The sequence below is a fragment of the Pelobates fuscus genome, chromosome 3, assembly GCF_036172605.1.
Source record: "Pelobates fuscus isolate aPelFus1 chromosome 3, aPelFus1.pri, whole genome shotgun sequence".
In the NCBI taxonomy this organism is placed as follows: Eukaryota; Metazoa; Chordata; class Amphibia; order Anura; family Pelobatidae; genus Pelobates; species Pelobates fuscus.
Genome location: NC_086319.1, coordinates 290,291,683 through 290,305,477, shown reverse-complemented (window position 1 = coordinate 290,305,477; position 13,795 = coordinate 290,291,683). Strand labels below are relative to the sequence as shown.

The 13,795-nt window shown below is 36.7% G+C and overlaps 1 protein-coding gene across 4 annotated transcripts in view; it reads right to left on the bottom strand.

Annotated features, from left to right (window-relative positions):
* UNC5D (unc-5 netrin receptor D) overlaps positions 1-13,795 on the bottom strand; it is a 603,711-nt gene that overhangs the window by 145,375 nt on the left and 444,541 nt on the right. For all 4 annotated transcript variants that reach the window (XM_063448679.1, XM_063448680.1, XM_063448681.1 and 1 more), the window contains one exon: positions 12,537-12,722. In XM_063448679.1, coding sequence (XP_063304749.1) covers positions 12,537-12,722 — 186 coding nt within the window. The remainder of the gene's footprint in view (positions 1-12,536; positions 12,723-13,795) is intronic.

Genomic DNA, 13,795 nt, shown 5'->3' with positions numbered 1-13,795 from the left:
TTTTATTTATTCTTCCCCATATCTAAAGAACACTGTGTAACAAGCATCTCTTCTCTTAATGAGGGAAACTGTTCTCTATCTCTAAGTGGTATTTTGCATCCTATGCATAATTCTCTTACATTGCAAACCAGAAAACAGCTGGCCAGGGAAGGCAAATAGAAGGAAATGCTTATTCATACAGGTTTACTGGCTATCCTTGTACTGGGGTGGATTGCAGTTTGTCTGGAAAATGTCACCAAGAGGTTTTATTTGATAGCTTATCCAACGCAAAACTGTGCTATGTCAGCAAATTCTGAATTTGAACTGCAGGGCTTTAGATAAGTTGTGCTTTTCAATCACATGCTTAACATTTGACAATATTATATCATTTAATCTAGCTAGTCACACAGTTTTAGGGTGTTTTTTTTACTTTACAAAGTAAGTTGAGCTATAAAGCTCGGCTGATTTGCTAAATATTGAACAAAAAAAAAAAGGTAAAAAAATAAGTAACCAATTTTTCCAGCTTTGCTATTCTATTTTTTTTCTTAAATTGGAACTATCAATTTGCAAGATTTTTAATATTATGTTTACTTATCCTGATATATTATTATAAAAAAAAAAAATATATATATATATATATATATATATATATATATAGACCTGAGGAAGAGAGGAAAACTCTTGAAAGCTTGTCTAAAAGGTATCATTGCATACTGTAATACTCTGGTATTTTGGCATCTAGATATATGTACCGATAGTCCTTGCACTCAGGCTCAACACTTGTAAAATTCTGATCCTGAAGAAAGTCCCAGCAGGGGACTGAAACGTCGATCACCCTGGATTTTTGATTCAAATAAAGAAATATTTGACCTGAAGAAATATTTGACCTATATATAAGAAATATATATATACTTTGATGCAGTTGGCAGGCTTATGCAATGTATGATCATATAATGTAACCAAACCCCCATTATTTGTTACCTAGGTGAGGTGTTTTTAAATAGTACTATGTAGGATTTGAAATCACTGTTTAGTTAATAAGCGAGTGCACTGGTTTGTGTATTTTGTATTTTGGTCCCAGTAGCACCCTGTAATAAATCCGTGAATAAATGCATGTTTAGGTGAGTGCAGCCCTCCTGACCTTGTGTGTGTGTGTGTGTGTGTGTGTGTGTGTGTGTGTATATATATATATATATATATATATATATATAGATATAGATATATAATTTTTAAACAAAAATCTGCACACCAGTCAAGCCATAAGATGTGCTTTTCCCACAGAAATCACAAATGTGCAGTGATGTTACTACCGCAAAGGATTCTGGGTGGGCATATGCAAATTAGTTTAACAAAGAATCACATTTTTCCTCAATCCATTTTTTTTTTTTTTTAATTCTTTATTTTTGTAGTGCGCATAAAGTTTACAAGCAGGTCTGAGGTGCCCCGAGAGCAGTCCTCAGGCATTTTCCTCGCTGAACATGCGGGACAAATGAAATACAGGCACAATTTTTATGTTAATAGTAATGCTGAGTGATTCTGCAGATAACACAGTGCGAACGGTAGTAGTAAAACATACGTTTACAAAAGAGAGAAACAAGATTAATGGCAAAACTTATAACTGGCTTATCTATAAAGTGGCTTCACAATAGCTGCACGATTAACATTCTATAGTAGAACAGGCTAGTTACACATGCTTAGATTTGTTTGCTATCTAGTCTAAAATAAAACCGCAGAGAAGACTTGGGTGAAGCACAGCAACAGATTAGCATACCACCCCATACTGTACTTGGTCATTGTGGAGACATCCACATCAGTCTGCGACTAATACAATTGCAGCTTATAGACTTTCAATATCTGGATAGATATAAGGTGGAAGCCAGGGAGAGACAGGAAATCATGTAGATACTGAGTAAGAGGGAGCATGTTCTAAAGTGTGGAGAGGTGCATTGCCGGCAGTTCAGACATGGCATTCAGCCTATCCCCTGTACAGGGAAGTTATAGTCCCACATGGTATGTGCCTCCTTCCTCGGAGCCGATGGAGTCAGCTGCGGGTTCAGGTTCTGGGTTTGCTTCTCTCCTCTCTCTCCTTCTGGATTCCACTCCTGCATGTGTCTTGTGATGCTTTGCCGCCAGGTTCGTCTGCGTACCGCAGTGTTTGCAGCTGCTTGTCTGGAGTGTCGCCGATGCAGCTTTTGCCTTCTCCGTCCCAGGGCTTTGATGGTGGTAGTCTGTTTGCGTGGGGTGCGACTGATCCGTTTGGAGGGATCCTCTGTGGACTGTGGAGTAGGTAGGGTCAGCTTACTCTCCAGCTTCTTCCAGAAAGCAGCGAAGAGGGCTTCCAGGCGGTGGTGAAGAGTGGATGTCTCCTCATGCGACTCCAGGGGTCCCGTGGTGTCCGCCATTTTGCTGGCCTCTCCCCTCCGACGCGCCTGCTAGGCCTTGATTTGCTTTGGCCACTGGTGTGTTCGAGAGGGCTGCCGGGCATGGTCCCCGATCTTCCTATCATGTCGTGGTACCAAGAGTAGGTGTCAGGCTTAAAAATAGTTGCTGTAATGGCACCGAAATTTGACTTTGTGCAGTGGGTCTCAGGGAGCTCCCCAGAAACACGTCCAGTCACCATGCTGGTCAGGCCCCCTCCCCTTCCCCCCCCCCTCATTCCATTTTAAACATGGATTCCTTTGAGTCTGTGTTTGCTGTATACAACAGCTTTGAAACACAACTTAGGAAAAGATGCAAAACCAGTAAACCACTCATGGACAGCTTTTTCATTGTTAATGCAAATCATCAGCATGAGGTTGGTTACTGGCTTGCTTATTGAGGCTTGGTAGTGCTTGGGAAGCAAAAACAGTGTTTGACAGGAAACTAAGATAAAGATGGCCATTTGCAGGATAAAGAGGTGTGGATTTTTACATTTGCTTTTTTAATACATATGTTTTATTATGCTATGTATCTATCTATCTATCTCTGTCTCTTTGTCTGCCTCTCTATCTATCGATAATTAAACATTAATAATTCAACATAATAAAACATATATAGAGTGTTAAAAATTAAACGCTAAAATCCCCTCCTCTTTACCTTGCAATTGGTCATCTCCGTCTTAGTGTCATGTCAATCACTGTTACAAACTCTTCCCTTTGAACCAGGCAGTAAGCATAGAAAAGGCCTCCTCATTTGCCATATTTGCTTTAGCTTTGCCTTGTCTGAATTGGATTATAATATAGTTTGCTAAATATTTAGCCAAAGTTTAAAATAAATTGGTACATCTCATAAAAAGGTGAACACAAGTTACAGGTGATTTTCAATGTTTTCTTTATTTACATAAGTGAAAGTGAATTAATTTTCAATGAAATGGTAGTCAACTTTATTCTGACAAGGAAAAAAATGACAAACATTAGGATACATCTAATATTTCTTAGATAAAAATAAGTCTGAAAATAAATAGGGAAAGATTATGTCTTAAATGAATAGAACACTTTCAGCAGTATGCATTTCTATCAATGCTTCAAGAAGATACTGTTGAGACTAAATTTAAAAGAAGGAGAACTACCAAAACAAGAGGACATAGTCTTAAATTAGAGGGGCAAAGGTTTAAAAAATAATATCAGGAAGTATTACTTTACTGAGAGGGTAGTGGATGCATGAAATAGCCTTCGAGCTGAAGTGGTAAAGGTTAATACAGTGAAGGAGTTTAACCCCTTAAGGACCAAACTTCTGGAATAAAAGGGAATCATGACATGTCACACACGTCATGTGTCCTTAAGGGGTTAAGCATGGGTGGGATAGACATAAGGCTATCCTAGTCTTAAGATAAGGCCAGGGACTAATTAAACGTATTTTGAAATATTGGGCAGACTAGATGGGCAGAATAGTTCTTATCTGCCATCACATTCTATGTTATTGTAACTGATATTGAGGATCTACATGTTGTGAATGCCATGAGATAGACATATTTCAAATAGACTGCAAAGACTGAAGATCTAACTTGTCAATTCCATATTTTCTGTTGATCATAACTGTATCACTTTAAGTAAGTTGTTCTTTAAGACAGACTAGAATGGCCTGTCAAACATCCAACACACCTATTTACCTTATCAGAGCTAATCATTCTCTATAAATGTTTGTATCTGACTGTAGTTGCAACTAATGGAATGTTATTAGTTGTGGTATTAATGTCCGTTCGCTCAAGCTGTGCTTTGCAGGGGTTACATGCCCGGATATAAGGCAGAGTCATGGCAGATTTAAATTAATTATACTTATACATCATCTGTTAATTCTAGTACAGTATTATCAGAGGTTATACATCAGTGGTTAATGTATTTTGGCTGATAAATGTAGTTTGAAGAAGTCTTGTGGATGCTGTTCCTGTTCTATTTCTGAATACTTATTTGGACAGGTAATGCAACTCACAAGCTGATCTCTTGCTGGTCTAAGTCAACTATATTTACTTTAGATTACCTGCAATCCAGCTCTTGGGTTCTCATTTTTATTGTTCCAGTAATGTATGTAAGAAAACTGAAAGATCCAAGTCTGGCAAGATTGAATGATAGTTTACTAACTTTGACCTTTAGAAAGCACTGTACTTCTGTTGCTTTAAGGATAAACACGTTTATTGTGTGGCATCATTTATGTTGTTCTGCTTTAAAGAAAGGCTACCAATGTGTACACATGCACTGACTTTTGGTTTGACTGGAAAACAAGACAAATTAAACTTAGGGGTTTAGTGACTCGACAGAGAACTGCAGTTAATAAAAAAAAAATGTGATTAGTTTTTGTTTCAGAATCAGCTATTATTAGCTAAATTTAGCAAATTGTTATTGCAATCACTGTTTAGTGAATAAACCTCCCATCAGCCCATAAAATCCCTAGTACAGGGATAGGCAACCTTCAGCACTCCAGATGTTGTGGACTACATCCCGCATAATGCTCTTACACCCATAATGCTGGTAAAGCATCATGGGAGGTGCAGTCCAAAACACTTGGAGTGCTGAAAGTTGCCTATGGCTACTCTAGTACATACCTTACCTACCTTACTGATTTTGTCTAGCTCCTTCACTCTAAAGTAAGTAAATGTTAAACTTCATGGTTGCCTTCTAGCAGTTACTTTGAAGATTGCAATAACAGCCTGCAATTTCCTGAACAGAAACATACATTATGTTTGATGGTACCTTCTGTACGTATGCATTACGGCCATATATAGATATGTACCTTTTCATAAACTAGCTCCTCAATACACTGACCTTACACAATTGTGTTAACCTACTGTCTTTGGCATTGACTTGCTCCTTAAGCATACTTAATATATTCCAAGCTGCCTAACCCTTTTAAAATTGTTTACTTGCAATCTTTTCACCAGTCTTGCTTCTTATTTTACTTCTAGTCAACAGTAAGAAGGAACATGTAGTACAGTTGAGGCTGCAGGGAGTTAGACTAGCACCTTCTCATTCATGATCATTATATGGATCTCGTATGCTGGTTTTGGTGAAACGCGCAGGCATTCCAGGGTAACGGATTTGTGCAAGAACATTTTTGAGATATTCAGCTGAGGTAGACACAGGACATGCTTTCTCCATTATAAATATCCTTTATAGTATCATCACTACCCGTTTGTGGTGTCTTTGCCTTCTAGCAAATTCCTTGATATACTGTGGTTTTTGGCATTTGCTCTTAATTTTTTAATGAACAGTTATCTTGTTAAGCCTGATCACCTTATGGTCTGATAATGTGTTTTTCATTGTCTGACATATCTACCCTATTCAGTTCTCTACTGTATAATGATTTTGGACTATATTTTTGTTTTCTTTCTTACTTTCTCAATGCTGAAAGTGTCAAACAAGTGAGTTTTAATTTGAAATGTGCTATTATGTACACTTTAAACTTTTTTTTATTCGTTTAAACTTGTTTATAGCTTGTAGGATCACTTAACATAGATCAGGCAATTCTCCGATGCATTATTATTTAGATCTGAAAGCTTTTTACAATAAAAGGGCTTGGTCGTGTTTGCTCCGTGTTTGGGATCTAACCAATAGTCTGGACAAGAATTGGCCTTTTCCATCATGTAGCACATGCTGTTTCAATGTTCATGAACCCAATGTGCAGACATAATGGTGTTTTTCTAGTACAGCCATTGCTGCAATGATAATGAAAGAATAACAAAAGCAGCAGTGTTTGCACACTGTGAAAAAGCAATTTTGGTGATGAAGCTGTAATGGACATTAAATTCATCAATAGGGAATACGAGCTGGCTCCAGTTTAAAAGCACATTTCCAACATAAAGTATACATTTTTCTTGTAAATGAGTAGTACTGGATTGTTTTAGCTATGGTTGTGTGCTGATTCAGTTATTAAATAACATGCAAAGATCTCTACAGAAAACTGAATTATGAGGAACATATTAATTCTGTGTGTGTGTGAATGTGGAAAAGTTTGCACAGAAGAGATATTAATCAGAAAAGGCTGATAGTAGTGATACAGGAATGTTGGTCTATTGCTCCTATGATGCAATACTAGGGTACACAACATTCTAGACGCAGAATGAAAAGGTTGCCATATCTACATTCTGATGGAAAGAAGATGCCAAGCAGTAGTTATTGCAGAGAAAGAATGAGGCAGCAATTTCAAATTTGACTATGTTTAAATCTTAATTTTAAATACACATTGATTTTTACCACTTGAGCATTTTTTGTGGTCCACTGTGAACTATATTTTCTATCATTTTTCTGCCAGAACACTACTGCATAATTACTGCCATATTGAAACATATTTTCATGTCTATGCTATAGCCTATAATTAAAGGTTACATTCTATGCACTGTAAATACTTCATGTTATGGGAAGCAGTAATAGACTGGAAGTGCTCCACTGTAGTTCTCAGCCAATTACAGTCACCTATAGATGGTAGAAGCATTGGCCCAAGCAGTAGAAAGGGGATGGACTTCATATTCAATGTTAAACCAAAAAAAACAGGTTAAGATTGAACAGTCGAAAAGTAAGAGGACTGCAGGTAACAAACACTTCAATAACATGACGTGGTTATGGTGTCTAAAGTGTCCCTTTGGCTGGCCTAGGCTCTGGCATCAGATTAACATTATATATGGAAGTAGGTTGGTAGTATTTTTTATTTAATGGAATTTGTATTATTGGATTTAAGTACTTGAGCTGCTTGACAGTGTATATATGTCTGTCTCCTTGTGCGTCCATTGCTCATACACTCATTCCACTCATTGGAATTGACTGTTCATCGCTAGTCACATTTACTAATTTTGCCAATAGCACCCACTTTTGCAACTCCCCCAAATTCCTGTTGTCCCATGTGATTTGGAAGGGGTCTTCTTGCCTTTTTTTTTAGTTTGTTAATTTTTTAAATTCTAACTCCTATAATTTGGTCTTTTCACCTGTATGGAACAAACAAGAAATTAATTTCTTGGACTTAACCTTATTTAGTGAGGGGACACATATTCGCACCAAATGTTATTTCAAACCAACAGATAGCAACGGCTTTGTACATCAAAAAAGTTGCCATCATAAACCTTGGTTGAAGGGAATAGCCAAGAGTCAGTTCACACGTCTGAGACAAAATTGTTCCCATGATCAAGATTTCTTTGTTCAGTCCCAACACATTAAAAGAAACTGCTGGAGAAGGGTTATGAGAAAAATGCTTTGGAAAAAGTAATCCGCCATATGTCCCAAATGGAGAGGAATTCTCTTCTAGTAGACAGACCGAAACATAATTCATCTGTTAATTCATTTAGATCTGCTTTTTTGACTCGGTATAACACTGACCATCATAAGACCAAAAAAAGTTTAGCAAACTATTCGTCTATATTACTACAATACCCAGTACTTGGAGCCCATTTATCCAATCATCCTCAGATTATCTATAAGAAAAACAAAAATTAAAAAAAATATGCTAACCCCAAGTTATGCTATTAAATTAGATTCTAATAGGGGAGACACAGGATCCTTTAGGGGGTGTAACATATGTAAAGTTTGTCGGACGACCTCTGTGAAGAGGTCTACCACATTTTCTAGTCATATAACAGGCGATATGTATCACATTAAATCGGACATAAGTTGCCACACGGACTTTGTTGTACATTTACTCCAATGTCCGTGTGGCAAACAGTATGCGGGCCGTACAAAACGAGCCCTGAAAATCCGATTTTTGGAACATCTGAACAATATCAAAAAAGGACTCACAACCCACTCGGTCCCTGTACACTGTATTACATGTCCTTCTTTTTCATTGAGGGACTTTAGGTGTACGGGCATCGAGAGGGTTTTCCCACACTGGCGTGGTGGGGATAGAGTCCAACAACTCTCTAGACGCGAAACCTTTTGGATCCATAAATTGAAGACATTGGAGCCCAACGGGCTAAACGTTGATATTGATCTGGTCTGCTTTTTATAATCATAAGCTATTTCATTTTTTGTTTGTATCCCTTTAATTCCCATTGAGGCATGATTAAACTAATTGAGATATAATAAAACCAATTGAGTGGTTTTTATATCTTCTCTTCTTTATATACAATAATATTCACATTATCTGTGGAATTTTTTGCATTTTATTATTTTTATAGTTTATAATAATTAAATGGCTATTGGCCACATTGATCATCTAGATATATAATAATATCCCTTTGCGGACACAATATATAATATCATTAAAACGTAGATGTGTATACACTTTAATCTTTATTTGAAATTTTTCAACAAACACTCATACTGATAAATCAATATATACAAAAATAATAAATAATAAAAAATAAAAAATAATAAAAATTAAAAAAACAAGAGATTTTTCTTTCTTTCTTTTTTTCTTCTTTTTTCTTTTATTTTGATTCAATTCATACAATGTTTTATCAATTCACCATATATATGGGAGTTTATTATACTGGTTATACTCTGTTGCTGCCGATGTTCTCGTATTTCTAGATGGATACACTTAATATTATGGGACTATTCCATTGGCGATCACCAGAGGGCACTGCCCTGATGCTATATCACCTCTAACGGTGACACGCAAGGTGGAACGCGGAAGTCTGTGATGGACGTCACTTCCGGTTCCGGTTTCATGGACCCGAACGCGGGTTTTTTGTAATTGAAAATGAAAAAAACTTCCGAACAGCTGAGGAGAAGTTTCCATTGGACCAATGAAGTTTGAGAAACAAGAAGACGCCCATGTACTCCAATATGGACACAGGGAGTAGCCCTATATATTTGGGACTGCGGGGATGGGGGAATTAGGCTGCTTTTTATGTTTGCTATTATTCTGTGCTGACTATTTTACTTTATAGTCCCTGAGGAAGTTCACATGTGGTTTAAGAAACGCGTAGGACCTCTTGACATTTTATATTTTATTTTATATTTCATTTTATAAATTGTTTGGTGATATCTTTTTCACCTTACTAATAAAGCTGCTACTTTTTTCACCATCTCTGGAGTCCTGCTTTGTGTATCCATCGGTGAACTACAGAAGGGATTACTTGGCCCCCCATTATTATCGGGGGAGGCACCCTAGAGCACTATTTTCCACGAAATCTTGTGAGTGCATTACATTTCTGCTATTTGGTTTTTTAAACTGTATCACACTATGTATGTGTTTTGTTTGTTGTAGATTTGCAGCCGTATCCCAAACTTCTTTGTTGTCTTATATTTCTGCTGTGTAAAGGTCATCTCTTCTGGGTAGTGACCTGGGAGGCTGTCACATTGTATCTTTTGAGATAAGTATTAATTTATATTGTTTTTCTATGACAGTGTATATATGTCTGTCTCCTTGTGCGTCCATTGCTCATACACTCATTCCACTCATTGGAATTGACTGTTCATCGCTAGTCACATTTACTAATTTTGCCAATAGCACCCACTTTTGCAACTCCCCCAAATTCCTGTTGTCCCATAGTTCTCTTTCAAATTATGCTTTTAACAGTAACATTCACACATTTTCAAAAACATCTATTACACACACATATACAGTATACAATGCAATCACACAACACACATATACATATTTTTAATCACACAACACATATACACATATGCATTCACTGTAACACATTTAATAGCTACCACTATTTATATGTAGTCAAATATCAATAAATAAAATCATAAAATCAGTGTGTTAGAAGCACATGTACCGGGGAGTTTGGAGTTTATTTGGTTTATTACTGCATTAACTTTCAGTAGATTTGCTAAGAGTACTGAAGACCAATGTTATTTTACCCCACTATTTTATGTGTACTGTGGATTATGGCTACACATATGGTGTGTTCTGTTTAATTCCTATTTGAAATATCTGTGATTCCACTGATTTAGATATATTTTGTATTATGTGTATATTGGTGATTTTGTTTGAATGTTTTGATCATGGGTTCTGTAATAAAGAAGAAAACATTTGAAATCATAATGTTTACTAATTTTTATATTGGGGGGGCTTGATTATTGTTTTGTGAGACAAGTGACTTATATGTACAGATACTCTTTATATATATAATGTATTATTATTTTCCATGGAGGCATCTTCAATATTGTCATTGATTCCCAACATTTCGGTTTGTACCATTGAATAATTCCTTTCATTGCCGTATACAGTGGAATCTGTTATTACATAGTCACATAGTTACAAAGCTGAAAGGAGACTTGTGTTCATCAAGTTCAGCCTTCCTCACATATGTTTTTGCAGTTGACCCAAAAAAAGGCAAAAATAACAGTCTGAAGCACTTCCAATTTTGCAACAAACTAGGAAACAATTCATTCTTCAACCCAAAATGGCAGTCAGATATCTTGTCGGCCAAAGCAGCTATTACCCCACTAATTAGAAATGATATCCCTGTATGTTATGTTTTTGCAAGTATTTATCCAATTGCTGTTAGAATGTCACCAACATCATTTTTTTTAATTTTTTTTAAATATAACTTATCAAACGTTGTTTTCTAACATGTTGTTGATTTTCTGACATTGAAAAAGTTGCAAAACTTTTAGCATTAGATACCGTATTCTGGGTTAGTGTTAAGGGCAAACTCTACTTCTTCACTAAAGTCACCCAGGTTAGTTCATCTCATTAAAGTGGGCAGAGAGCAGTGGTCCTGTCCTTCCAAGAACCTGCAATGTTTACATTGCACGGTTAAATCCTCTTATTGTGGCTGTTATACTGACATCCACTATAGAAGCTTCCACACTACTGAAACTTGGTGATGTCATTAGGAAGCCCCCATTGCAAAGCATTGATCCACCGCTTTCCTGTGGGGAAGCTTGGATGCACGTGTGGCGCTCACGTGCATGTGCATCAGGTCCCCAATGAACATCTATGAGAAGCATTGTACTGGATGATCGTGGAGGGGTAACCTATTTATTTATTTATTTAGTTAACTGTTAACACAAATGGGGGGCCCCTACAAAGAGCTAGGGACAGGGTCACTAGAGCGTTAGGAATACAATTTTGTATTCTTAATGCTAGCGTTCCTTTAACAAATACTCAGCCACAAAGGTAAAATGATGACCACATTGATCCTGCTTTGTGTCTCAAATATTTTTTTTTGTACAATAATTGTAACCCCCATGGAGGGCGTATTTATATCCTGTGTTTTTTTTTTGGGCTGCTGATTTTCACAGGATTTATGTATAAAACTTTGCACATATAATTATATTATTAATGTTTTAGAAGGGTAAAGTAATCCTACTTGTAGAACAATAACGCTTTAGTAAATAATCAGTTACACACTGTTAAATATAATGAACTTTATTTACAATTCAAGCATAAAAAGACAATAATTTTATTTTGGATAGTAGCTTTTTGCCATTGTACAGGTACATCTGTCATTGCTTTAAACACCAGGTTGTTTGAAAATAACATATGACACATGTTGCAGAAATAGAAACAAAAGGGGTGTTTAGATAGAACAAGCAAAAACTGGAATACTGCTCAGAACAGGGCAATTATGGCTCTAAGGAACAATAGGTAACGTTATATTACAGGCAAGAGTAAAGAAAAAAGAGTATATATATTTGACCAGAAAATAAATCTGACGCATTTTAGTATCAAACCAAAATACGTTTAGTTCCATTGTAAGAAATTGTTTTATAATATAGAATGAGAAGATGTACACTATGTGACTATGGCAAAGTACTAAACCACATGCATTCAAAATGAAAAACAGTAACATTACACTGCTGATCATATTGGTTTCCATGGTGATTGCACTTTTTCGGATGCAATTGAGCTACTTTTCTTTTAACAACAATTTTACAATCCCTCATCGAGGAATAAGTAATCATTTTACAAATAAATTAAAATAATGAAAATATCACTGAGATGTTTGTATTGTTTTTTGGAATGAGATGAAAACAAGGTTTTAAGCATTGACATGCCATTCTTTAGAAAATACTCAGTTCTTTTGACAAGGGGATTTATAGTATCATCAAAGAAAGATCCACTCACTAGATCTACTTATTGTAATACAGTTGTCATTCCTTTTCTGAGACATGTCAGAACTGATAAATCTTCAGATGAAGTTCAAAAGGGAATACAGAAAGTCAAAGATTTCAAGGTCACAGAAGACTAACCTTGTCGGACAGTTTTGAAATTGAAGGTCTGAAAGCCTCCTGTCAAGGCAGACGAATCAATAACATCCACGCCATATTCACTCTGACTCCTTCTGTACAATGTAACTCCTACCGCCAGCACAGCTACAGCAATGATGGCTGCCCCTAGACCAGAGTACAGGGCAATGTCACTGGCTGTCTCAGCACCTACACAGAAATTGAAGAAGAAGAAAACAAGGCAGATTACTTAAAACTGTTCAGAGTATATTGGATGAGTGAAATCCACACCACTAAGGCATTCTGGCTGCCAAACAACATAAAGAAATCAATACTCAACGGTACAGCATTCGTTTTGCGTCTTCAAAGGGCATGCAACTTTTAAGAATCTATTTTATGTATCTTCTTGAACTTGTTAAATGACCTCCGGGCTTCAGACTTTTTATAGTTAATAATAAATATGGGGTTATTAAAAAAAGGAACTAGTACTTGCTCAGACGTGCAAGTAGACATCTTAAGATACATGTGACTCTTACATATCTGTTTAGGTGTTTAAAAAAAAAAAAATTAAATAAAGTACCCAATAGGAATATTACAATATACAATGTGTATTTTTATTTTAGTTTTGTATTCCATAAGTTTAGTTTTGTATTTAACCCCTTACTGACCACGGACGTACAGGGTACGTCAGATAAAAAATGGTCGTTAACAACCGCTGATGTACCTTGAAAGTCCGCAGCAAATATGAGCGCTGGAAGCAATCGTGATCGCTTCCAGCCACTCGAAAGGTATACTCGCTCTAAGGGTATTGCAGCAATGCCTCGATGTTGAGGCATCATGCAATACCCCTGACTTCCAGGTTGCTCCACGTGGTGCCCGACAGTGAGGCAGAGCATTGGAAGCCATCAGGCATCAGGCTTCCGATGCTCTACCTGTCTGCTGAGTGCCACGAGGGGTCAAGGCACTCAGTAAAATTAATCAAATAAAAAACTAAATTAAAAAATATACACATATGTAACTAATAATCCCCCTCAGTATGTCCTAGGTATTCCTAAATTACTTACCTGATCGCTGCCGTTCCCCCACCGGTCTTCCTTTCCATCTGGGGGGAGACTGTCTGTCTGGCAGCCCAGACAGTCTCCCTTGGCTAAATAGGACCCCACGGGCCATGTGATCGCTCTGAAAGAGTGGTCACATGGCCGCAATAGGTGTCCATACTGAACTGACAGGCAGTCCCCCAGCTGGTGAAAAAAAGGTTTCAAATAAAAAATAAAGTTAATAAA